Genomic DNA, 27,086 nt, shown 5'->3' with positions numbered 1-27,086 from the left:
TAGTATTCATCACATAAGAACCGCAGTTTTCCACCCACAGTCAAATGGGCAAGCAGAGCGTTTTGTTGACACTTTTAAACGAGCGTTGGTGAAAATCAAGCACGGGGATACAACAATGCAATAAGCAATAGATATATTTCTGCTAGCGTATAGAACTACTCCAAATGCACAACTAGAACATCGCAAAACACCGGCAGAAATGATGTTTGGCAGAACTATAAGAACCAATCATGAGTTGCTACGTCCACCAGCAAAGGTTCAGCATGAAACAGTTGAAACAGGTGTAAGAGGTTTCAAGCCAAATGATCAAGTATATGCAAAAGTCTATAGGCGAGGTTCATGGACATGAATCCCGGCAGTTATCGTTAAAAGAAATAGAAACGTAATGTATCAAGTCAAAATCGAAGGTGATCGGATGATAAGAAGTCATGTTAATCAACTGCGTCGAAGAATGATCGCTAGCGATCGTCGATCATCGGACATAAAGTCGAGACGTTTACCATTAGATGTCTTACTGGATTCGTGGGATTTATATTCATCATCTAAGTCATTGTCATCGTTATCCCCAACGTCATGGTTTTTATCACCATCATCTAAGTCATTGTCTTCGTCATCACCTACGTCCTCGTCTTCATCATCATCATCGTCTTTGTCTGCGGCATGGTTGTCAGCGAACTCATCGTCATCATTAGCGTCTCTACCTTTGACAACGAAGCTTCCGGACGTGCCAACATCGGAACGGTCAGTTCCGATTCCCTCCCCGGCACCAGCTGAACAACAACAAGTACATCATCCGGAAGCAAAGCCGATACTTCCACTTCGCCGCTCTTCTATTATTATTATTATTATTATTATTAATAAATGTAATAAGTAAACGTAAAAACAATGGTAAACGATCTGTGCTTCCGCGTCCATCCGTCCGAACCCCAAGAAATAACAGCGACTTTTGTCAAAAATATTTCTTCCTCTTCATGGATAACATCAAGAGGTCTAGGTCTGCCATTTTTTATTTTTCTGGCGGCATAAGAAGCCATATTTTTTCATAATGTCAGTTGTTGTTGAACCTTCGGTTAGAAATCATATAATCTTAGTTCTCGGAAATGTCTTGTGAGCTTTAATTCCTTAATTGATTAGTGTATGGACCCAGGACGTTAAAAATTGAATTAAAGAAATAAAGTAAACGCGACAGTTCCTAGAAATACTTCGTAAAGTTTATTAGCCGTAACACGAACAACAGATTTTAATAATAAGATGGCTTCTTATGCCGTCAAAAACTTGCCCAACTGACAACGGCAACATGAAAATATAAACATGGTTTTCCCCAGTAAAAGGTTACAGAAATAGTATCCCAACATTTAGTGATACAAAATGCATAAAAAACTGGTTTTTGTTTTTTTGCCGTTATTTAATGATTCCAATTTGTCATCTTAGAAGTTCCGAAATCAAGTAGTGCTTGAAAAATGGATCAAGATATCAAGAATTTAAACATTCCGCATTTGAAAAATTCACAAAATTTTATTTGAAAAGTCAAATCAATGACAAATTTTTTATACCCACTCCAAACGATTTGTAGAAAAATATTAAAAGATTTGGATTTAAATCATTATCATATTTTTTTCTTGAACATTTCTTCACAGGATCATTTATTGCAGAACGCTTTCACTATCGTTAGCGAACGGACGTGCATCAGCTACCTCCAGAGGTACACCTAACACACATACAGGGATAGAGTGAACAAAACATCTTTTCGCTTGGAACAGCATGGGCCGGGCTAGAAGTGCTACATCTAAGAGGCTTGCTTCTGTGCCTCTTGACACATTCCATAAATCCGTAGTTGGCCTTCCGTCCAAATCAGTGAAAAAAGTGGATACGAATCCGTTTAGTATCCTCGAATCTATTGTTGACGACGTAATCGATGTGAATGCGACTACGCACATAAGACACGCGAAAACGATAAAACCACCACCACCAATAACCGTGGCCAGTACCAACGTTGCGGATATACATAAAAAGATAATTGCTTCTGGTGTCGTGCGATACACGACCAACGTAACGCTTAAAGGAATAGTAGTGCGTACAAGTTCCATCGAAGACCACAAAAAGCTCCTCAACCACTTCAAAAAAAGTTTCCTCAGTTTCCACTCTTATCAACTTGAGGAAGACAAGACAACGAAAATCGTCCTGCTCGGACTAATGGACATGCCAATCGTGAACTTACAACAAATTTAACGGATGAGAAACTGACACCAGTGACCATTAAAAAGCTAGCAATGAAGCACAAGCGCTATGACGAACAAGCTGCGTACTTGTTACATTTCGACAAAGGAACGGTCGACCTTAAAGTGCTACGCACGATAACTGCACTCGACCATCAAAAAGTGAATTGGAAGTATTACTCCAATAGAAGCGGTGTAATGCAGTGGAAAAATTGCCAGAGTTTTGGCACTTGAGGGACCAAAAGGAGGAATATTATTGCTTGTAAGAAGCTGTATAAAGCACGAGTTGTTGCCTGAATTTAACTTGGACGTATTTGAAGCCATCGGAGAAAAAGATTTTTACTTTGAATACTCCTGTAACAATAGTTTCCGCATATCACCCGGGTGGTAATTCCAATATCGCTAACTTCAAGAAAGACATAAAAAAATTAACTAATACAGCTAATAATTATTATGTTTGCGGAGACCTTAACGCACGGCATAGATTTTGGAACTGCGTATCTGCTAATCAAGCAGGAAAATCCTTATTTGAGAAAATTCAAAAAGGTCAATTTTCAATATACTTTCCGGACTCGCCTACATATATTCCGTCAAATTCGAACTGCTCACCATCGACGATTGATGTAGTTTTAACAAATAACAAACTTGATATTTCCAACCCGGTTACACTCACAGAACTAACTTCCGATCATCTTCCAGTTTCTTTTCAAATCAGAAACACAACCTCCATTAACAAACCTGACAGACAAGTATTTGACTATTCCAAAGCTAACTGGCAATTATTCAAAACCTTATTAAAAAATAGCATCGACACAACTGAATTGGATTTAAGTAGCATTGTTCAAACCTCCCAAATTGACGAGTTAATAACTGAAGTTACGGACACCATCATTTCAGCCCATAATATTGCTGTACCACGCACAACAACGGGTAAATATAATTTAATAATACCTGATAATGTGTTGTCACTTATCAAAATTCGAAATAAATTCAGGAAAAAGTGGCAGCGACATAGGCATAACATAACATTCAAATCAACTTATCTCTGGCTTAAGGCTACTATTCAAACCAAATTGAACATAGTTCGGAACGCTGCTTGGGCATGCAATCTGGAATCAATCAATACCGCACACAATAATAATAATAATAATAGAAAGTGGAAATTAGTTAAAACATTGAAAAACGTGCCTACTACAATTCAGCCGCTTAAAGATACTGGGAATCTTCTTTTGACCGCAAAAGAGAAATGTGAAGCCATTAAATCACATTTCGAAAAGGCACATAATACTACCAGCCACTTTGCAAGTCCAATAGAAAACTATATCAATGCAACAGTGAATAATTTTCTTCGAGCTCATCCAAGTCCGGATTACAAGCCTTCAGACTTCATAAGACCTAAAGATATTATCAGAACAATCAAAAATATTAAAAATAAAAAATCCACCGGCATAGACCAAATAAACAATAAAATGATAAAACATCTTCCTAAAAATATAATTATCTTATTAAATTTCATAATGAATAGCGCACTTAAGCTAGGTTACTTTCCAAGTAGTTGGAAAATGGCAAAAGTGGTCCCTATTCCAAAAATTGGAAAAGACTTGAGTATTGCTTCAAATTACCGACCAATTCTCTACTTAGTTGCTTAGGAAAGCTGTTCGAAAAGATCATCGCCAAAAAACTTTGAGATCATGTAGAAAAATTTAATATAATACCAAGCGCTCAATTTGGTTTTCAACCCGGGTTATCAACTACTCATCAATTAGAAAGATTAAAAACTTACATAATAAATAATAGAAACGTTAAGAAATCCACAGGTCTATTATTACTCGATACAGAAAAGGCGTTCGATACTATATGGTTTAATGGTCTAATTGCCAAACTTATCAAACTGCGTTTCCCCAACTATTAAATCCATATAATAAGAAGTTTCATTATAAATAGAAACAACAAAGTAAACATTAACTCAGCCACTTCGAAATCATACTCCCCTTGTGCCGGGGTACCTCAAGGAAGCGTTATTTCTCCGTTATTATTTAATATATACATTTCCGATATACCAAAAATGAAATATTGTAACCAATATCTCTATGCTGACGATGTCGCCATAACGTTGTCGGGTAAAAGAGCTAAAACAATTATAAATAACTTAAACACTTAATTAACTTAATTTATATTTAAAATATTGCCAGAAATGGAAATTTAAAATTAACAACAACAAATCCAAAGCTATCTTCTTCACTCGATTCACTTGTACAAAAAAAAAATACCTGACCGACAAATTAACATATCTAATGCAAACATTCCCTGGAAACAAACCGTAAAATATCTGGGAATGACTCTCGACGTTCAAGCCGCATATTGAAAATACGATCATGAAGTGTACAAAAGTTTTTCGTAGTCTTTACAGTCTACTCAACAAAAAAATCCAAGTTAAATCTAGACAACAAACTGTTACTATATGCTGCTATAATACGGCCTAATATTATCTATGCCTCTCCAGTTTGGGACTCATGTGCTAGGACTCATAAACTTAGATTGCAAAGAATTCAAAACAAATTTCTGAAAACAATCTTAAATGTCAATCTTAAAACAATCTTAAATCTTAAACCACCTTGGTTCAGAACTAGAACTTTGCACAGAGTATGTCGTATTACTACCATTGAAGAATTCATAAAAAAAACTTAATCATAACTACTATAAAAGATGCAGAAATAATAATATAAACGAACAACTTTTGTAACAAAAAAAATCACTCCTTTCACCCGATTACCACAAATTCTCTGGATCCCAGTAATCCTTATGATCCTAAAACCTGACATCCTAAAAGTTATTAAGAATGTTAAAACAGAACGTTATAAGTTTAGACTATATAATTTAGTTGTAAGAATTAGTTTGTAGCAATAGATAGTAATTAGGATTAAGAAACAAACCACCCCCCTTTTTTTTTGTTCTTATTCTTATTAATCTACTTCATGTAGGTTTTTTTCTGAAAATTTTTCCCTGCTCTTACATTTATATTCGGTAAATTGTTACATTTTTGCATTCCAACTGGCACAGCCAAATAGTATCTAGTATTAAGCGAGGAACAATAATGTCGTTGAACCCGCTGTCCTTTGAGTTTATGAACCATTACGATTGTAAAAAGATACCATTAAATATACAAACATACTACTACTACTACTACTACTACTGGATCATTTATTGAATCATTTATTGGATGATTCTTTTTGGATCATTTATTAAAAAGGTATTCAAATTTAAAGTCACGGTTCGATGGCAGTGCCGTGCTTCCATTTTTCTTGCAAAGCGCTGCAGTGTCGGAAGAACCGGTAAGACACTACTATTGGTGAGCGCTCCACTAGAATACGATAGTAGACGAAATATAGCAGTAGTATAGTAGGCAGAATACGCAGGAATAATCAAAACGAAATTAGTTGTAATAAAGTACGAGTCTGTTAATAATGTTAAGTAAACCTAAAGTATTGTATCACTATATTCATAGTACACGTTCGTGGTTTTAATTCGTCCAATTTCTATATGGCGGATTCTGGAATATGGAGCGTATTTATTTTAATTAAATAAGATGCTGGTACAGATGCTATATGGAAAGCAATTTTTTATTTATGAATGATATTGAAATGAAAATATCATTGTTTTTCAAAAGAGAATCGATTTTTTTCTACCCTATTTTGTTGAAAAATCGAAAATCGAAAAATCGATTCGAAATCGAATTGAACGAAATTGTTCGTATGCTTACAAATTGCACCACTATTGGTACACTTAGCCTAATCGAAGATTTAAAATTCTTGATTACGAAGAGCAAATGTGTGTCATTTGCCTATTGGCGAACAAATTATAGCTGAGGCAAAGTACAGGATTCATGAGCTTTTGAATTCTTTATAGCTTAATGATACCAACTTCACGCATACGTTGACACCTACGAGGTTCTCTATAGCCACTGAGCATTCAACAATGCGTGCTCATTAAAGAACGAGAAAGTTTTGGCTTTCAAATTGATTAAATTTTTGCAAAAATGAAGCTTAAAATGTATACATTTAAAATATTTTCAACGTATAATTACATTGCACAGATGACTTCAACGACATTCCTCAATTTCTTCATTCGTTAGCATATCATCCGATCGGTGGAGCTTGACGACATTATCGATGACTGCTCCCCTAAGGAAACGGATACATTCCTAATTGCTTGCCTCTAATCCATTCGTCCATTCCATTCAGAAACCAACCCGATATCCGGAAGCCAACATTTTCCCCAAGCACGATGAACAGGATGAAGAAGAAGCGGTACGCAAATCAAGCAGCTTGAGGCCCCGAAATTGTAATTTTTTCAATAGGTTAATTTATCACATATCAATAAATAACAAAAACTAAATCAAATGACAGCATTTTTGCCAGGTGACACGCTGGAACGGAACAGAACTGAAACAGCCCGCAGTCATACAAAACGCCAGAAATGTTGTTCCATGTTTACACGATCATGGATCTCAGATTCCAAATTTAATATGCTGAATAATTAAATCTTAGTTAGTCGCATTGATTAAATTATCAAACCTAATGTTGGGCTAGGAAATTCACGGTTTAATTCACTTGTTTTAATAGTTTTGGTTTATTTTTCAATTAAAATTGTTAGAATAGACTAATAGACATGTATTCATATAACATGTATTCAGATAGTACAGGATTGAAACGGAATTTTAGGCATACTATATTTGTTTAATTTAGCTTTAAATTTTTTATGGTGATAAACTTCCACAACAAAATTTCAATCTTTATATTACAATAATATTTTTTCTAGCCTTAACAATTTGGTTTAGTGGCGCTGTAGCTTATGCGAAATGTCTTTCGAAAGCTTCTCAAGATTAACAATAATTGACCTTAAATTACGCACACCGCCTGTTGCTAACGTCTTGTCGTCGCGGTACCTATATTGCCGACGACGCAAAACCGTGGCGCAGGTTTGTGGTGCGAGTGTGTTGATCGCCGCTGCACCGGCATTCGGGCTGCGATTCAGCGTTGTCGCAGCACCCATAATGTCGATGATACAAAGCCGTGCCACAGACTTGGGCGTGAACCTCGACCCACTGCTGCACCCAAAATGTCGATGCAGCTCTTGCGTTTCGCACCTCGTGGTGTGTGGCGTATCTAACGCCGGTGATCCTATCGGCGACAGGCGCCATCATCACTTTTTACATGATATCACCAGTACCAAACCCCAAGCGAACCATGTATTATGAGCAATTAGTACAAGTATTTGACAATATTCAGGATCATTCAACATCAAATGGCTTGGACTGTCATTTCTGATAGTCGTAGACTTTTAAAAAGTAAGGAACTACAGAAAATGAATGCACATTACACACGAGAAAGCAAATTCGCGAATTGTACACTGAATAGACACACATTTGAAAATACTAATAATACAGCATGTATAAACTTACTTTATTGCACTTTTGCAGTAGATAATTCACGCGGTCGGTTGTGGTCGACTCGGAAGGATATAGCCTAGCACTGTACTATGCACTGATTTTTCGGTGAGCGAATCTGAAGATCTATAAACGATGTAAACTTGCTGCCATACATGTGTGGTTTGTGGAACAGCAGAACACAATACTGTAACACTAATTAATTGCAGTATTGGTTGATCTCTAAAAGTAGCACATAAGTAGAACAGGTTGATTTCTTTGAATGGAAAGCATCTGCAGTAATTGTGAACTTATATTACCAGCAAATCGGATACAAATGAAACAGGATCGTGTTTTTAGCGATATAAATTTTTTGTATGCGATATAATTCCCGGATTTGATAATGGAGACTTTAAAGCAAAACGGTTGTCAAGATAAGCCTTCGCAAATATAACACAGCACAGTACAGTGGTCAATTTCGACAAAATAGAATAAAACTACATTCTTGTTTGTTATGTATTTTGATAATAAAACACCCGGTAATGATTAGAAAATAATTGTAAATAAAACTATTTGGATGCTGGAAATTAAATATATTACAAAAAAAAAACACAATGAAAGATGCTTTTAATTTTTCTTTGCAGCTTGAGCGATTCTCGCATGCAAGGTTTTTTAAAATGTAATTTACGTTTAAAATAGATGTGAATCGGATATTCGTTTTATAACATTGGAAAATTGAATGATTACGCGAAATGCCTTTGAATGTAGTACAAATTAGTATTCCAGAGTACTTTTTCAATAGTAGTATTCTTACAAATTAATGTTCATTAGGTCTCATCGAACGATTTACTGATTAGGAACTTATACCAATTTTAACGAACAATTGCGAGAAAACTTTATAAAACTCATCTATAACATAATAAATCTATAAATAACTCAAAGCCTGCTCATCTATTGGGAATAACAATCAGTACTAAGATACTTAAGTTGATGGTTATAAGAAAATCAAATTAGAACTAACAGAATATGTTTAAACATTTGGGCTAGCGAAGCGAAACGTTTTTTATAGCACCTGGTAAGTTGGAATGGTTCTAGATATTCAAATATAAGCAGGAAATATAAATTACTAACAGACAGATAAAATGATTCATGGTAATTACTTTATTTTTTTTATTACATACATTATAATAATAATTATTACTATTTATTAAGTCAAAATTGTTTGTCTCGAGGGCTGCACAATAACGTCAGAACATGAAATAAAAACAAACAAATAAACAAACACCCAGGCATCAAAACAATAAAAAACACAATAACGGAAACGAAACACACTAGGAAAAAGTAAACATGACACGGGAACGAAAAGAAGCGAGGGATAGATTGTGGTCAACAAAATTTTCAATGGCTCTTTGCCCTATTATTAGCCATATATGGACTCCTCCTATTAATTCATTAATAAATAAAACTCTGGAATTGTTATTGCGGGCATAATGTAGTATTGTCGGTCTTCTTCATGACTGTTGTTAGAGTAAATTACAAGAATTCGAAATAGAGAGACGAACCGTACCCGTCGGTTTGAGAAGTTTCGGGTAGGTAGAGAATGTTTTGTGTGTTTGTTATTAGTTGAATGTGGTTGTTATAAGTTACGCATTGTAATCCGATTGGAATCAAATGAAGGGGCGAAGAACAGATGTTAGAAATACAACAACAAAAATCATACTTTAACATTTTAACCTCCACCTACGAAAACCTACGCACTTCTTGCTTTCATTGCTCTTTTAATCATATACTTTTCTACACCAGTTATAAACGAACATTTGTATGCCTTATTTTTTACATTCCTTGTATACCTCTTCCAATAATGCAACGAGTTTAAAATTTGTACATACATTCCTTTGTGAAATTTATATTTCTACAAAATCAAGAACGTAAAATAATCATTCTTAATCCCTCTAATTTTACTAAAAGGTTTTACTTACCCGGCGGTCTACAGTAATTGAATATTGAGCAAAAGCTGTCAAATCGCCATTTTGAGGAAAGGCTTTCGTTATTGATTTCTCGCAACAGGCAATGCGTCATCGATTTTATTTCAAGATAAACTAACACGCGGTATTGGTGAGTAGGGCGTTTGTAGAAGAAGAATAGATCACGAGCTGGGTTAGCTATTCGTCGGAACTCATATTTTCACAATCATGAACTAACACCTTTTTTGATAGGGACATGTGATGAGAATTGAAAGAAGTGATAAGAATGTCGATCCATGCCAATGACAGTATATTCGCCATGACCCGTTAGGCGTAGATGAGCTCAACGAGCTCAGAGCACAATATCACAATCAAACCAAGTGGAGACAAACCTATCGGGATTGGATGTTCTCGTGGGTGGAGGATTGCGCCTTAAACCCAGGTTGATGACGGTTTGTGTTGACGGTTTTGTGGAATTGCCATCCCTTGTTTTTACGATATTGTTCAGAAAAAATAAGAGATTAAAAGAATTTTGGGTTAAAGATTTTTGTAATCCCCTACCTCCCCGTCCCATAGGGTTTGAAGCTACCCTGGGCATATTTGTTGTACTATGGGTTCGAGTTGGCCATGGTATGGTAAAAATTTAAATTTTTAGGGCTATGTTTTATATTTTAAACGAAATCTGTTTTTGAACGAAATTGAACTTACAGCAATGTCTCTTCTTGATTATGCAGTTACATGCAAGGCCACCACTTTGGAAAAAAACCAACGCAAATTATAAAGATAAACAAAGAAAAGAAGATTCCTGGGTAAAAGATTTTTGTAGTCCCCTCCATTCTTTCTTTTGGTTTATCGGAGGAGAGAATCTTCATAGAGAACTCACGTCCAGAGGACACCTGCTCGTATGCAGGAGGCACCACACCCAGGGAACTGCCCGATTCGCCGGAGCGCCTACTGACTAAAAACTCCTCAGGCCTCAGAACCTATGCCGGATGGTCCGTTAAGACATACGTCAGCGATAGGCCTGCTTGGATACATTTGTATACTTGCACGAAGTTGACGAAGTTGGCGCCGCACGATGACATTGGTTAGATGTCAGGCGTTCGAGATGATAACGAAATCAGCAAGGACAACTACGCAAGGCAATCAGTCCTATCAGTGCGTCTACTCCCCTCGTGTTTGGTAAGATAAGATCCAGGTATAGACAAGAGGTTGGGGGTTGTTAAGCCCCCGAGACTCAAAGTCACGCTTCAACATACCTACCACACGAGCCTATGCTGCAGTGGCGGGATTGCCCACATGGTGTTTCCCTACAGCGGGCACATACTACGGTGCCTATGAGCCGAGAACTGCCCACAAGGGGCTGAAAACGGCCTTTAGCAGACACCGATAGTACACTTGCCACAGAATACATCAGCCAACTACCACTTGTTGACTACAAGACCGGGATGTGACAACGTCAGCGTTCGACTGCCGGGGGTAATTTTGTGACCACGTCCTTTGCCATCCAACTACTGCGTGTGGCTAACTGTGAAGACTTTAGGTGGTCAACAACTGTACGTGGATCTGGAGGATCGGGCCAGCTCCACCGTTTTTGCAGGACCCGTCACTCCCTACAGCGTTTAGGCCATTCGTCTCACCGTTGTTAGCTTTAGTCACTAACACCTATGACAACTTTCGAAGGTTTCACAACAGTAGTTTTCACGCGTTCGCCTCATGGAAATCAAGGTCATTGCTGCATGTACGAGACTCCGGATAACTAGTCCATATAAAGTACTCGCTGGCACGTATGCTGGAGATACGGCGCATGGGCACACAGACGGGCCGCGCTTATCCCCATTGTTGCATCGGCCTCTAGTGACTAAGGAGGTGGTGCTAAGTCACAAGCGTTCGAACAATAAGACACAAGACATCCATGTTTCTGCTCCCGGCTGGAGTGTTTATGTTTTGGCCCCTCTCGTATGGGACACAACGGATTTAAGGCTTGGCCAGAAGGACTTAATCTATCGCTTCCAGCTCCTATACATATCGCGGCCCCTTTGCAGAAACAACAGATTTTAGGCTTGACCTTTCGGTGCGCTTAGAGTACACACCTTCCAGTTCCTATACATCTGGTGGCCCGCAGCCCTCTCAATTAGTTAAGAAACACAGAGTTAGTGAGGCCCAGTGTATCCGTATCCAGCAGCGCCACGGGGAGGCTTGAATCAGGACTTGCCGGTGATAACTCGTGTTAGGTATCAGATCGTACGAGCAAATCACCGAGGGAGGTGTTGGCGCACCACCCCTGCCTTGTAGTACACCCCCCCCCCCCCCCCCCCCCCCCCCCCCCTATAGGGTTTTAAGCTACGCTGGACATATTTTTTGCACTATAGGCTCGAGTTGGTCATGGATAGGTAACAATTAAAATTTTATAAGGTATGTTTTAATTTTTGTTTCCGTGGCTGTACTAGTTAAAAACAATGGTGGTTATGAAAATTATGAAAAATTAAGAAAATATTTAAAAAAAAACGAAATGATTAACTTCTGGTAAATTAATGATTTCAGGATGGTTATCCTATAATTAACAACATAACAATATTTAAAATATTTAACTAAATATCTTTAATGAAAAAAAATTGTTGAAACATATTTTTATTAAACTTTGCTAAATTTATTAGGAATATTCCCTTACTTAAATGTTTAATACATCTTTTTTCATGATAAAAATTTCATCATCTTTTTTTCATAATAAAAATATCATGCTTCACAGGAGTAAAGCCTTTAAGTAGTAAGGGGCCATTATTACGTAACGCAAAAATTGAGAATTTTGGACCCCCTCCCCCTCCCCATTGTAACAAAACGTAACGCTGGAATGAACCCCCCTCAATTAATTACGTAATATTTTGTTTAACCCTCCCCCCCCCCCCCACCCCCCTCTCTCTCTCTCTCTCTCTAATAACCAGTTAATTTTTTTTATTTTACAAAAAAAAATAAGACTTCCTAATAAGAAGTAGATAAGAAGATAAGAATAAGATAAGAGATAAGAGAATAAGAAAAAAATAAGAAATTTTAACTTCCATTTTTATTTTGAACATAATAAAGATAAAAAAAACAGCAAGCTACAGATTTTTAGACGTTTTACTTTTAGATTACAAGTTTTGCCAAAATGGCTGTATATGTTGGTCAATGCTGACGATTGGGATAGCATTATCGTTTACAACGTGTCCCAAATCTTCATCATCTGAACCCAAACATATTACTAACTTTTTACTTTTATTTACGTCGTGTTTGCACACTGACGACGATTCTAACAACCGATTTTTTGTGGAATGAATTTGGTTATGTTGGTTCAGCATAACTTGTGAAGCAAAATATATTTCGCAAATTTTACAAACTCTGCTTTGTAACGCCTTTTGTAATGAAGGGCAATAAAGGTCATATGGCAGCTCTTTGTAGGATGGAAGAGATTTAGGTAGGATCTTTGCAGTGTTATCGAGTTATTAAGGAAGAGTGAAACAAACGATCCACTCGTTTCGGACAAACTTGGGTACACGGCTTTAATCCCATCTGCAGTTTGATTGATGCGAATCGGAGCAGACATAAATTGCGTTGGCATTGTATCGAAATAGCTGTTTCTGGGTGTGCTGCAACATTTGCGGTTTGCACATTTCACTTTTTGCAGAAAGTACTGTGAAGTGCGTACATGTGCTGAACACCATTCTGCATCACAGCTAAGTATGGAATCAAACGATAACTCGGAGGAACTTGGGTCAATATAATCCGAAACTACGGGGAATCCATCGAATGTTAAGTCGTTCCATATTTCTGCAGCCGTTTCACCTGCATACTTAAAATTGTTTTTCCCTAATTCCAAATCAATAGTCCGAAGTCTTTCATCAAGATGGGTTCCGTAATGATCATAAGGTAGAACAAGGCCTGACAATTCTCGTGACAATGGCGCCATTCTTCTTTCCACGCGATTAAACGGGCTTCGACCATGTGCATTAGTAGCCAAAAAAAAGCATCCAAGTCGTATTTCCGAAAATGATGGATTGCCACGTCGATTACCTTCCTGTATCGAGGTTTTTGGTCAGGTCCTCCGTTAACAATCACTACTAGGATTGGCTTTACGTTTCCTTTATATTGCATGATATTGTCAAACTCAGGAAGTTCTACCAGTCTTTCATTTGATTTGAGATTGCATATCGCCATTTTTTCATATTTTATATATTTTTATTTATCCTTTTTTTCATGTCCAACGATAGCACAACAATTGGTGCTAGCACAATTGGTACACTTACCCTATCGCTAACAAACACTCTGTAAAAAATCGTATTACTCACATAAACCGCTAGACAACAACAAGAACAAATAGGCTTGTTTACTGACGCCATGAATAACTTATCAAAACAACTACAAATACAAACAATAATGATACAAAATGAAGAATCTGAGACTAAATCTAAAGAGAAATTTATACTTAATGTATACTGTATAAAGGTGCGAATACAAATCACACAACTAAAATAGGCCCAACCAGTGAGGTCGAAACTATGCAGCAGTGGCAATGTTGCGTCCTGCAACTCGAAATTTCGTCGCGTCCTACAACGATATTTCTTTCAAGCGTCCTGTGAGAATTTCACACGCAAACACTGGTTGTGATACGGAATTTTATATTTTCTGCTTCACCAAAAAGACTGTGTGTCTCGGGCGCCGTTCTGTTTGATACTGTTTATTCACTTGTCAAAGAGTTCAATTTACATTGCTCGGTATCGATTGTCCAAGGTGTTTAGTTCAGTTCTTAGTTTGAAATATTTCATGAAACTTTTCTTCCTTCAATTATTGTAGATTATTCCCTTTCATTTTACACATTCCCGGCCACCAAAGAAGGAACTTCTTTATATTCTTGAAATCTAATTTCGTAAGTGTCGTGTTGCACCTACTTAGCACTCTTCGTCGGACAAAGTATTAGGATCAGGCAAAATTGCAATTCTAGCTGCCGCTCGAACGATTTCCTTTCCTGCACCTGTACGTAGTGTTACGACCCTAACTACACCGTCCTTTCCTGGATGTAATACCTTTATTCTACCCATCGGCCATAAGGTAGGTGGTACATTATCTTCCTTGATGACTACCAATTGTCCTTCCTTTAGCTGAACCGGTTGAACCATTAAGTGTTTCGCGCGGGCCTGTAACTGTTGCAGGTATTCCGGATACCAACGCGACCAAATAGATTGGAAGTGTTTCTCTACCAAATCAAACTCCTTCAGTCTATTTGATGATACCTGCCTTCTATCAATTTGAGGAAGTGATGTCATATTTGATCCTACTAAAAAATGACCTGGGGTGAGTGGTTCCGTATCTGATGGGTCACTTGATAGTGGAACCAATGGTCGAGAATTTAAACACTGTTCGACCTGACTTAAAAGTGTGACCATACCTTCCTGAGTAAGGCTCGTGCCTCCTAACGTGCGAATAATGTGTTGTTTCGCTGATCGTACCGCAGCCTCCCACAGCCCGCCAAAGTGTGGTGCCCGAGGTGGAATAAATTTCCACTGAATTTCATCGTTGACACACCAGTTGAAGATCGCGTTGCGCTCGCGATCACTGCACTTAAGCATCTCATAGATACGATGAAGCTCGTGTGCAGCTCCCTTAAATGTGGTGGCGTTATCCGAATGGAGTTCTACGATTTTACCTCTGCGAGACACAAAACGCCTAAGTGCAGCCAGGAACGCAGCAGTGGTGAGATCACTCACGAGTTCGATGTGGACCGCCCTGGTTGCAAAGCACACGAAAATAGCGATGTATGCTTTTGTGGCGCTCCGGTTGCGCACAGTTGATTTGAGGAAAACCGGCCCACAGTAGTCGATGCCACTCACCGCGAATGGCCTTGTTGGTGAAACCCTTGAAACAGGAAGATCAGCTACGGACTGTTTCACTAGTGTGGGTTTGGCCCTGAAGCATCTGTGACATCGATGGAAAACAGATTTCGTCAGATTGCGTCCACCGATTATCCAGAACCGTTGACGCAGTATGGATAGCAATAGTTGCGGGCCCGCATGTAAATATTTCTGGTGGTAGGCTTCTGCCAACAATGAAGACAGTTGGTGTTTGGAGGCGAGTGAAATTGGATGTTTCGCAGAATCTGGGAGTTGTGCGTTCCGAAGCCGGCCACCAACACGCATGATTCCCGCCTGGTCGATGAAGGGCGATAACCATTTTAGCCTCGAATTACGCGGCACATCCTTGCCGCTTGCGATATGATGACGATCCTCCGAAAAAGAATCCTTCTGGGCTAAACGACACAACTGCAGCTCAGAATCCTGTAACTCCTTGCTTGTTAACGGTGCCACTGATGCGATGAGTTGAATAATAGTGGCATGCGTATTGTTTGATGATGATTTGCCCGTCCTTAAACACTGTATAAACCGCAAACAGTATGCCATAGTTCGTCGAAGTTTGAGGTAGGTGGAAAACCGTGCAAATAACCTGGTGCTGAATTCGGTCGTGGTTGCCATTGCAGTAACTTGCGGTTGTATAATTCGTTCTTCTTCATTGGAGTCGATTTCTTCTACTTCACGGCTCTTGGGCCAATCTTTGACCTTGCTGCTAAGCCAGACTGGTCCATGCCACCACCGTTGACAAAATAGTAATTTATCAGGTAGTAGACCGCGCGATACATCGTCTGCCGGATTGTCCACGCCAGGAACATGATTCCAGCAGATTTTGGTTTCTGCTTGAATTTGTGCCACTCTGTTGGCAACGAATGGCTTCCAGCGTCGTGGTGGAGATTTTAGCCAGTATAAAGCTGTCATTGAGTCACTCCAACCGTAAGCTTCGTATGTCCCATTGAGAGCTCGATTGACCTTTCGAAACAGTTGTATTGCCAATTTTACCGCACACAGCTCTAGCCTGGGGATCGAATTGGTGTTGGACAATGATACAACCTTTGATTTTGCTGCCAAAAGCTGCACCGCGATCCCGGCATGAGTTTCTGCCCTGATGTAACAACAAGCACCGTAGGCCAGTTGTGAAGCATCTGCGAACACGTGCAGCTGCACTCTAATTGCTCCTTTGAGTGATGCGAATCGAGGAATGCATATTTCACCAAGGAAGTGTAATTTGGAATGAAACGCCGTCCATTCCCTTTGGAGATGTGATGGTAGCTCACTATCCCAGTCCCAAGGCTTTCCGTTTGCCTTCAAGGACCATAATTGCTGCATAAAGAGCTTGGCGATGAGGATGGTTGGGCTGAGCAAGCCTAGTGGGTCGAAGATTTTGGCGATGTAGGACAAAGTTAATCTTTTTGTCAATACTGTCGCAGGAGGAGGTAGGTCAATCCGGAACCTACACATATCCACCGCTGGTTCCCAAACTAGTCCTAACGTTGATACAAATTGAGGATCTTGCCACTCATGCGTCGGGAGAACTGCCAAATCTTCTGATGGAATGCCAATTAAAGCTTCTGGAACGTTGGATGCCCATTTTTTTAAGGAAAAGCCAGCTGACTTGAGCATCCCTGTGATCTGCCTACGCATCTCGATTGCATCCGATATTTCTTCTGTACCCGATAATAAGTCGTCTACGTAGAAGTCGTTCAGTACTGCGTTAACTGCTAGCGGGTACTGTGTTTGATGATCATGAGCTATTTGCTTCAGTGTTCTAGTTGCCAGGAACGGAGCGGACGCAGTTCCGTATGTAATCGTTTGTAGCTGGTAAGTTTGAATGGGCTCTGTTGGGTCTTCTCTGTATCTTATGCGAAGGTACCGTTGGTCGCGATCATCGTGTAGAATTTGACGGTACATTTTTTCGACGTCCGCTGATAGGGCGATGGAATGTGACCGAAAACGTACAATAATCGAAAACAGGTCGTCTTGGATCACCGGTCCCACCAATAATTTGTCGTTTAAGGAAAATCCTGAGGAAGTTTTACAGGATGCATCAAACACTACTCTGACCTTAGTGGTTGTGCTCGTCTCCTTTACTACCGCATGATGAGGCAAATAGTAATGCTCATAGGTATCATCGACCGGTTCGGTAAGTCGCTTCATGTGACCTAAACGCTCGTACTCCTTCATGAATTTGCTGTATTCTTCCTTCATCACATGATTCGATCTTAACCTTCGTTCCACCGCAAGGAGCCGACGATCAGCAATCGCCTTTGATTCTCCTAAAACGATACTGGGATTATTATTTTGTGGCAAACAGACAACATACCTGCCGGATGCCTCTCTGGTTGTGGTGGTCACGAAATGCTTCTCACAGGCATCCTCTTCCGCAGATAAGGCAGTATCATCGCCAATTGTCTCGGTATCCCAGAAACGCTCCATAACCGATTCCAATGAAGGCGTTTCATTGGCAGCCAGATGACACAACTGTAAACCATGCGAAGCACCCGATGACGTGTTTCCAGCGATGACCCAACCGAATAACGTCTCCACTAGCCATGGTTTTCCTCTGCCGAGCGAACGTTTTCTACCGGAATGAAGCTCCCAGTACGTATCTCCGCCAATGATGATGTCGATCTTGTCAGGAACAAAGAACGATGGGTCTGCTAGTGGCAATTCCGGAAGCTTCCACGACGATGTATCAATGGGCGACGTTGGGATTTCCATAAATGGAGAATCCAAGATGAGTAGCTCCAGCTGAGAAGCATGTGTAAGGTTTCGGGATTCCACAGTTGCAAAGATTGATCCCTTCATCAACTGTAATGAATTGCCGATGCCCAGGATCGATACGTGAACCTTGTTCCGAGGTATCCCCAGAAGCTTCCGAGCCAGCGAATTACAGATGAAATTTGACATAGAGCCCGAATCGAGGAGAGCCCTTGCCTCATGACGGTTTCCGTAGCCATCTAGGATGTACAACCGCACCGTTTCCAAAAACACCATTCCATGGTTGTTTTGCACTGCCATAGCGATTGTTGAGTTGGGAGTAGGAGTATGTAGCAGTGTATGGTGACGCTGGTGACAAGTACGACATGTATAGTCCGACTTGCAAGCTTTTGCCTGATGGGAATCACTCAAGCAATTCCAACACAGCTGCTTTGATGCTACCATTTCCCGACGCTGTTGCACGTCCTTTCCAGAGAACACTGGACAGTTTTGAAGAAGGTGACTATCTACGCACTTTAAAGGACACTTGTAATTTGGCGTAATGGGAGATGATCGCGAAGACGCTGCGTTGGCGATCGATCGACGCGGTGGTGATGAGCGCAAGGTGCCGGCCACCTTTCTCGAACCATCGACTATATCACTCGCGAAATTGTTAGTCGACTTTAAGATTTGAATCCGGTCTTGTACAAAATGTACCACGTCCATGTACTTGTCCGTCGTAAAGTGCACTGAATGTTTCTCCCATGCTAGAAGTGTGGCACGATCCAACTTCATAAGTAGCATGTTTGATAACGGCGTGTCCCATGAATCCACCGGTTGATTTAGTTTCACAAAACCGCTCACATTCCGCAAAAATTCGTTCACTAAAGTGGTCAGACTATCCACACTCTCCGATTGCACGCCAGGAAGATGATGTAGTTTTCGGTAATACTCACGAACGAGTGCACGCGGATTGTCATACTGCTTGAGAAGCGCTGACCACGTTACCGAATAATTGTCCGCCGTCAACGGTGTATGTTCGAAAGGAACCGCCGCGTCCCCTTTCAATGACGACAATAAATATTCGAGCTTCGCAATCGACGGAAGATCCGGCAAAGCATCAATCATCGCAATGAAGCGATCACGAAACGATAACCATTTCGTCTGATCTCCGTCGAACGTTGGCAATTCGACCTTCGGAAGGCGGATGTGTGGAGCGTTTGGCCTACCAAAAGCAAGAGTCGAAGAAGCCAAATCAGTGGTCACGTTTAGAGCACCTTCCTCCCTCCGATGCTTTCGAAAGAAAGATCTTAGTTTTCTGCACCGCTCTTCGACGTTGATCCTTTCCAGGATACATGCCTCGATCGCCTCGATACCATCGTCGAGTTCCTCCAACTTCGCCACCGCGGCGAAGTAATCTGCCTTGTGCTTATCCAGGTCTTCTAAGGCCTCCGGGATTTGATCGACGTCGTCTCCGGCAAATTGGGCTTGAAAGCGTTCGAGGGCACTAATATTTTCCACTGCAATCCTCCTCTTCAACTGAACGGCTTTGATTTTTTTGTCCATGGCACAGTTAATTTACACACTCACGAAACGAACAAGCGAAGCCGATAAAAAAAACGAAACAAACGAAGCGACGCTAACAACAAAATTTGGGCGCAAATTTTGTATTGCGATGGCGCACTATCGTCGGCCGTTGCCCCTGATGCAGGGCTATGCGCGATGGCGGTAGAACGACGCGAACGATGATTTGCTAAATGCTCTTGATGCAGAGCGTTTGACCGAGCTCCTGATGCAGAGCGATGGAAGAGAAAAAACTCCGTGAATCACGAATCCGGTTCGAAGGACCAAAAAATGTGAGAATTTCACACGCAAACACTGGTTGTGATACGGAATTTTATATTTTCTGCTTCACCAAAAAGACTGTGTGTCTCGGGCGCCGTTCTGTTTGATACTGTTTATTCACTTGTCAAAGAGTTCAATTTACATTGCTCGGTATCGATTGTCCAAGGTGTTTAGTTCAGTTCTTAGTTTGAAATATTTCATGAAACTTTTCTTCCTTCAATTATTGTAGATTATTCCCTTTCATTTTACACAGTCCTTCAACCAACGATCTCGGCTCTTTTAACACTTCAAACCGTCCCGATTTATTATTCTTCGTACACGATAGCGCGTCGTTAAAAAAACAACCGTACTCTCACTCGCTGGTTGAAAGAATGACCATCGTGGCCAAGCCGACCCGAAGCGGGTCATTAGGCGGTGGTCACACATAGATCGCGAATACCGCCCTCTGGCGCGTGGTACCGGTACCTCGCACCGTTACTAACAGTCACCACCAAGATTGTTAGTGACAGGCAATGATGAATGACGAAAAATAGAATCATCAATAATTTAGCCACCTGAACAACTTATTCTATGTTACGTAACATAAAGTTGAACCCCCCCTCCCTCCCCCCTCCCCCTATGTAACAAACCGTAACGTTTGAAGGAACCCCCTCCCCCCCCTAATAGCGTTACGTAATAATTGAATGAACCCTAATGCTTTTTATTAATAATAAAACACATGTATTAATTTTTTTCTAAAGGTGTAAGTTAAGACACCTTCCTTCCACCCATCACTATTTAAAAGCACCATTGCAACGAGAACCAAAAAATAAAAATAAAAAACAAAAAAACAAACATTGAAAACAAAACAAACTTTCATTTTGATTTTGTTTTGCTTCAGGACTACCCTTAGCCCTTAGTGTCAGGTCAAATTTTTGTCCAGTGTAGCTTCAAACCCTAAAATCTTTTGCCGCAATTTTCCATAAGTCAAAAAAAACACTCGTTCTCTCACCGGTTCTTGGTTCTCTCCTCTCTTTTTCTCGTTGAGTGAGGTGGTATCATGAGCTGCCTCATTTGCTCTGAGGCTCAGTTGTGAGGCTCTTTCGTGAGGTCCCTCTTTCTGATGAGGCTTGTGAGTCCTTTTTTCTAGTGTTACTCAGAGCACTAACACAAGGCCAAATTTGTCTACTGGTTTACGAGTAGACCACACCAAGTCGTGCGTTGGTTGTCGATCACTTGCTAGCTAGAAGCTTTGTTCTAATAATGGGGTAGATCATCCCAAAAGTTAGAAAGCTTAAGCTTTAAGCCTGTATCTGTCAAATAATACAGGTACCGGGCTGTATCATTCTGTGCAGATTCGTAAAGGACATAGCATTTTGGCATAAAGAATGACACAAGGGATCATTTTTGTGAAACTAAAATTTGAGAAAAATCGATTTAAGTTTAGTAATTTGATTTTAATTTCAATGTATTTGAAATAATATACAAGTCTGATTATTAAAATAATCCTTTTTCAGTTCTTTTTGTTAAAAAAAAATTGTTTACCTTTTTCGCACACGGGAAACATGGCCTAACCTGGCTCAGACCAGCTAGCAAAATTCTTTGTTTTGACATTTGTCGAGTTTGGGTTTTGGCTACTTGGGTACTTTCACTGAGAAACCAATCTAATCCTTCTTTCCTATGCTTAACTTGGCTTGCCATTTGTATGGCGAGCTGTAAGCGGATAAGCCTGGAAACGTCAAAACGCATACAAAAAACAGGCTTAGACCGTGATCCACCCCAATCTTTGTTGTCTAGCGTTAACAAATGTGAACAGCTTGACTATTCTCGGCATAAAAATATGACTTCAAAGAGGTACCCTCATCCTACAGAGCTAAAATACTCACTCACTCACACTGATGAGCAGAGTGAGTGAGGCCCTCAGCTGCTCATTGCCCAACACTATTCCTAGGTAAACCCAAACTAGACAACCGATAAAGCTAGGACAATAGGACAGAGATTCGAAACGATTATTTCACGGAAAACAAAAGAACACATACATACGAGGTAACAGATGGACAAAAATTAGTATAAAAACGGCCCCATGTCCGTACCAAAGTTCAGTTTTCGCTCCGATCTCCGACGAGGAAGTTCTCCCGCGTGCTAATAAGTAGCCAGTAATCGTATAGTAGGGAAGTAAAAAGTTATCTGGGACCCAACTCCCAGCAGTAGAAAGATTAAATAAAAATAGTTTCCAACACCGGCTGGAAACCCTAAAATTGGTGACCCCGACGTGATTGCTTCCACCACCCGCCTTCAATTTCAAGCAGGCCCTTGTTGGGAACCACCATACCAACACCAAGGATCAACGGCAGCAGCGAGGAACCATCCGATTCTTTCCTGGACCTACGCTATAGCGTACCACCCCGGCCCGTACACGCTGCTCTGCCCCCCTACGTCCCGGACCTAAGTTATAGCGTACCACCCCGGCCCGTACACGCTGTTCTGCCCACGACGTCTAGGACCTATGTTGTAGCGTACCATCCTGGCCCGTACACGCTGCTCTGCTCGCGACATCTCGTACCAACGCTGTTGGGTACTACGTCGACTCGTACACACCGGCCCATCGACGGTGATACGTGCACCCCGTTCCATACCACCGTGCTACATCCCACGTCGGGGACTGTGACGATCATCAAAGGCTGATGTAATCCTCGCCACGTGGTGGGTGACGTTTCCAGACGCACCGAATACTTTTCCCTTTTCCTCACCGCCCGTTTTACCACGCAAAGTCAAACATCCGTGTTTACGTTACAAGCGAAGGAGGATCGTGGCCGCTATGTTACATAGCCCAACAAATAAAGTAACCAAGAACGATACTTCCGACGTAACCAGCCCCGCTACTGGACTCACTACGCAGCCCGGGACGCTCAACATATCTACTACGCGCGACGCAACTACCGAGATGCAGGATTCCAAGTTCAGACGATGAACGCCATGCGGCTCAAACCGCCCGAGTTGAGCGCCCCCGACATCCACACCTTTTTCTTAGCTTTGGAGAATTGGTTTGACGTGTGGAACATTTCTCCGAGAAGTGACGTCAAGCGCTACAACATACTCAAAACGCAGGTACCTATCAGCAAACGTTCCTAGTACTGACCGCTACGAAGCTGCAAAGAGAGCTTTGATTCAACACTTCGAGGAATCACAACGAAGTCGACTGCATCGGTTGCTAGCAGACATGAACCTCGGGGATCGCAAGCCATCTCAACTAGTGGTGAAGGTTGCCGACGCAGTAATGGATTTATTCGCTCTTTACCATCGGACCGGACCATACCAAAGCGTGTCGGAAGTAAAGAGCGGGGTAGTAGAACGCCTGACCCTGCAAGTAAACCAGCTAAGTCAACGATTGGAGGAAGCGCTAAGGCAAACCTACCGCCGGGAACATACTCGTTCTCGTTCCCAGCTTCTTGACCACGTAACTGGGCTAACTCACTAGCCCGAAAATCTGACGAGATTTGCTACTACCATCGTAACTTTGGCAAACAGACGCGAAACTGCCGAGCTCCCTGCTCATTCCACGACCTACGACAGGGAAACAATACGCCATCTCCTTCATCCTGACAATCATCCGACGAGCGAGAAGTCCACTCATTGACAACCAACGAACTAAGCAACGCTTTCTCATAGACACCGGCGCCGACGTCTCGGTAATCAGTCGCCAACACAGTACTTGCTCGTATAAGCCATCAACAATGAAATTGTTTGCTGCCAACAGAACACCCATAGAGGTATATGGAGAATCGCTTTACACCCTGGACTTCGACGAGCATTCCTGTGGAACTTCGTGATAGCAGACGTAGGCACCGCCATCATTGGAGCCGACTTCCTTCAACATTTCCACCTCCTGGTGGACCTTCGCCGCAGATGCCTGGTGGACGCCCTTACCAAGCTGCAGACGCCCGGAGAGCCCGATCGTAATCTAGAAGAGCCAACCGTCAAGGTTTGCGACGGAACTTCTCCGATGGCCAGCCTATTCACAGAGTTTCCCACACTGACTGCACAGATCGCGCCTGGAACACTCTTACGGACCAACATCACACACCGCATCGAGACTACCGGTCAACCAACCTTCGCACGCCTCCGAAGGTTGTCTCTAGAAAAGTATGCTGCAGCACGCGCGGAATTTGAGTCCTTAGTACAGCTCGGAGTATGTCGTCCTTCAAATAGCAGCTGAGCCAGCCCACTACACATGACCAGGAAAGCTGATGGAACTTGGCGTCCATGTGGAGACTACCGTGCCCTCAACGCAAAGGAAAGATCATCTTCTCCAAGTTCGACCTGCACAAAGCATACCATCAAATCCCCCTGCATCCGGAAGACATCCCGAAAACGGCAATTACAACCCCTTTCGGGTTGTTCGAGTACACCACGATCCCATTCGGCTTGAGAAAAATGCCGCGCAGACGTTCCAGCGACTCATCGATGATGTACTACGAGGTCTCGATTTCGTGTTCCCCTACATCGACGACATGATAGTAGCATCAGCGACAGAGGAACAACATCACGACCACCTGCGCCAGCTATTCCAGCGTCTGGAGCAACATCAGCTAGCCATTAATCCGGCTAAGTGCGAATTTGGCCGTAGTGAAATCGCCTTCCTGGGTCATTTGGTCAACGCAAAAGGAATGCTACGCAGCGCTGTCGCTTTGGACCGACGCCTCGGACTTCGCCGCTGGAACCGTTTTACACCAACTCGTCGACGGCCTACTCCAACCCCTAGGATTCTTCTCGAAGAAATTCGAGAAAGCAAAGCTGAAGTACTCAACTTACGACCGAGAGCTGATAGCAGTTTACCTTGCAGTACGACATTTTCGCCACCTGTTGGAGTGTCGTGAATTCCGGATCTACACGGATCACAAGCCTCTAATCTACGCTTTCCGGCAAACACACGACACACATTTAAAGGATACAGGTGACACCTTCTATCCACTTCGAGGAACTGCCAGAAGATCAATCCAGCGAACCTGTTGCTTACGCAACGATAGCTAGCAATAATAAAAAAATAAATTATTTGGGAAAAAAAGGAAACAAAACAAACACAAGTTCGTTAACATAGGGAACGAGCGAAACAAACAGCTAGGCTCGCTATTTCGGAAATTGAGTCGCCAGTTGCGCGATCAAGGTAGCATTGAGTTGCACCTTAGATCAGCAGAACGTTCAAAACATAAACAGCCCGGCAACGCGCGGTTATGCAAGAGGCGCAAAAATGCGATGAGCCCGATTAACGCGTACGAAGCGTATTTTTACATGCGCCAATATCTTTAAGAAAAATAGTATATAACCCATTGAAATTTATCAATAAAGAATCTTTACATTGCTTACTTCGGAAACGAACAGACGTGTCGAGTTCATTGGAGAATTGGACAATCTTGCCTTGACTTCCCTTCGGATGTTGGCTTCGTACACCGCGTGTATCGCACCACTCTGACGGAAGAATTAGTAAGAATTCTATCAGCCGATGCTAAAACCACTGTCATGTACTAGATGACTAGCCTGTCCGTCTAATTTACGCGAAACTGATAGAAACGTCCAATTTTCTGGCAAAGAAAGAAGCTACGGCGAGAGGCTTCTAAAATAATCGACGCTCCTTCGCGCGGACGATTAAAACAACGGAATTAAAACTCCGGTTTTGTTACCCCGCAGCGTAACAGAACCCGAACTGGCCGATATAATCAGCGGGAAAACGTCAACCGACCTGCACCGACCTGAAGACACCTATTCCAGGAAGCAACAAATCGCTGTATGCCGACTGCCCTGGTGGAATAATTTGACCCTACATTACAAAGTCTTTCCGGAAACCGCTTCTTCACGCCGTCCATGACCTGAGTCACCCTGGAGCAAAAGCCACAGCCAAATTGATGACCGAACGATTCGTTTGGCTAGACATAACAAAGGACACACATCAATACATCAATGTAGACATCATCGACCCCTTTTCAGTCAGCAATGGTAACCGCTACTGCTTGACAATCATCGACCGTTTTTTCCCGATGGCCCGAAGCAGTTCCGATCCCGGACATTGCAAAACCAACTGTCGTTTCGGCACTGCTCTATCACTGGATCGCCCGATTTAGAGTTCCTTCGTACGTGACCACGGGCCCAGGAAGACAGTTCGAATCTTCCATGTTCAAGGAACTAATGCGAACACTCGGAACGAAGCATATGCGAACGACTGCCTATCATCAGCAAGCAAATGGACTGATCGAAAGATGGCATCGCACCCTGAAAGCAGCCATTTGCCAAGGACACAACAAGATGGAGTTAACACCTACCACTGATTCTGCTGGGACTCTACGTACCACCTTTAAGGATGACATCAATGCATCACCAGCAGAACTCGTCTACGGTACAACTCTCACACTCAACACCCGGCATCGACCGAACAGCCATCCCTAAACCAAGAGCCGACCAGTCCAGCATCACCGCAGACAGCTGATACGACCACCAGCTGTACCCCACCTCCGCCGATCTTACGACGGAAGAACGACGACACCATATCGACCGGCGTTACGAGATTACAACGAAGAGTAATAATTCCACTGCGATACCGATAACACCGGTCTAGGAGGGCAGTACTGTGGCGACCAGAGCGTCCTGGTTAGTCAAGACACGAAAAAGCGTTGGTACAGAGTCCGATCTGTACACGGCAGATGTTCAAATCATACGAACCGTACCGAGCCCTAGCTGGGTCCACCAATTGGGTCGCTGACACGACTGGAAAGGCGGCAATATGGGCATTCGGCAGATATCCCGTTCAGCGTATTGCATCCTCCAATTTTGAAGGGTTCTGCATTGCGGAGATAAATGGGGTGTATTTCTGTAACTGCTACGCTCCACCTAGCTGGGAACCTGATAGGTTCCACGCGATGCTGGATAACCTAGTAGCGGAGCTGGATGGGTGTAACCCGGTTGTTATCGGAAATTTGAACGCCTGGGCAGTTGAATGGGGAAGTGTACGGACAAACAGCAGAGGAGATGCAGTTCTCGAGAGCTTTGCCCAACTGTACGTCGTAGTGGGCAACGTTGGCTCGACTCCCAC

General features: G+C 41.9%; 2 protein-coding genes across 2 annotated transcripts; one reads left to right on the top strand and one right to left on the bottom strand.

Annotated features, from left to right (window-relative positions):
• Positions 1-435: 435 nt before the first annotated feature.
• LOC128718196 (uncharacterized) lies at positions 436-19,747 on the bottom strand. Its single transcript, XM_053811865.1, has 3 exons — positions 19,506-19,747; positions 17,122-19,406; positions 436-770 (listed from the first exon to the last, which is right to left on the bottom strand). The coding sequence occupies exons 1-3, from the start codon at positions 19,745-19,747 to the stop codon at positions 436-438; spliced, it is 2,862 nt and encodes a 953-aa protein (XP_053667840.1).
• A 3,225-nt stretch (positions 19,748-22,972) lies between these two features.
• On the top strand, positions 22,973-26,443 carry LOC128718195 (uncharacterized). Its single transcript, XM_053811864.1, has 3 exons — positions 22,973-23,113; positions 24,451-24,649; positions 26,052-26,443. Exons 1-3 carry the CDS (start codon positions 22,973-22,975, stop codon positions 26,441-26,443), a joined length of 732 nt encoding a protein of 243 aa, XP_053667839.1.
• Positions 26,444-27,086: the final 643 nt, after the last annotated feature.

The sequence above is a fragment of the Anopheles marshallii genome, chromosome 2 (assembly GCF_943734725.1).
Source record: "Anopheles marshallii chromosome 2, idAnoMarsDA_429_01, whole genome shotgun sequence".
In the NCBI taxonomy this organism is placed as follows: Eukaryota; Metazoa; Arthropoda; class Insecta; order Diptera; family Culicidae; genus Anopheles; species Anopheles marshallii.
The sequence above is the reverse complement of the archived record's forward strand: the minus strand, read 5'-3'. Positions and strand labels throughout refer to the sequence as shown.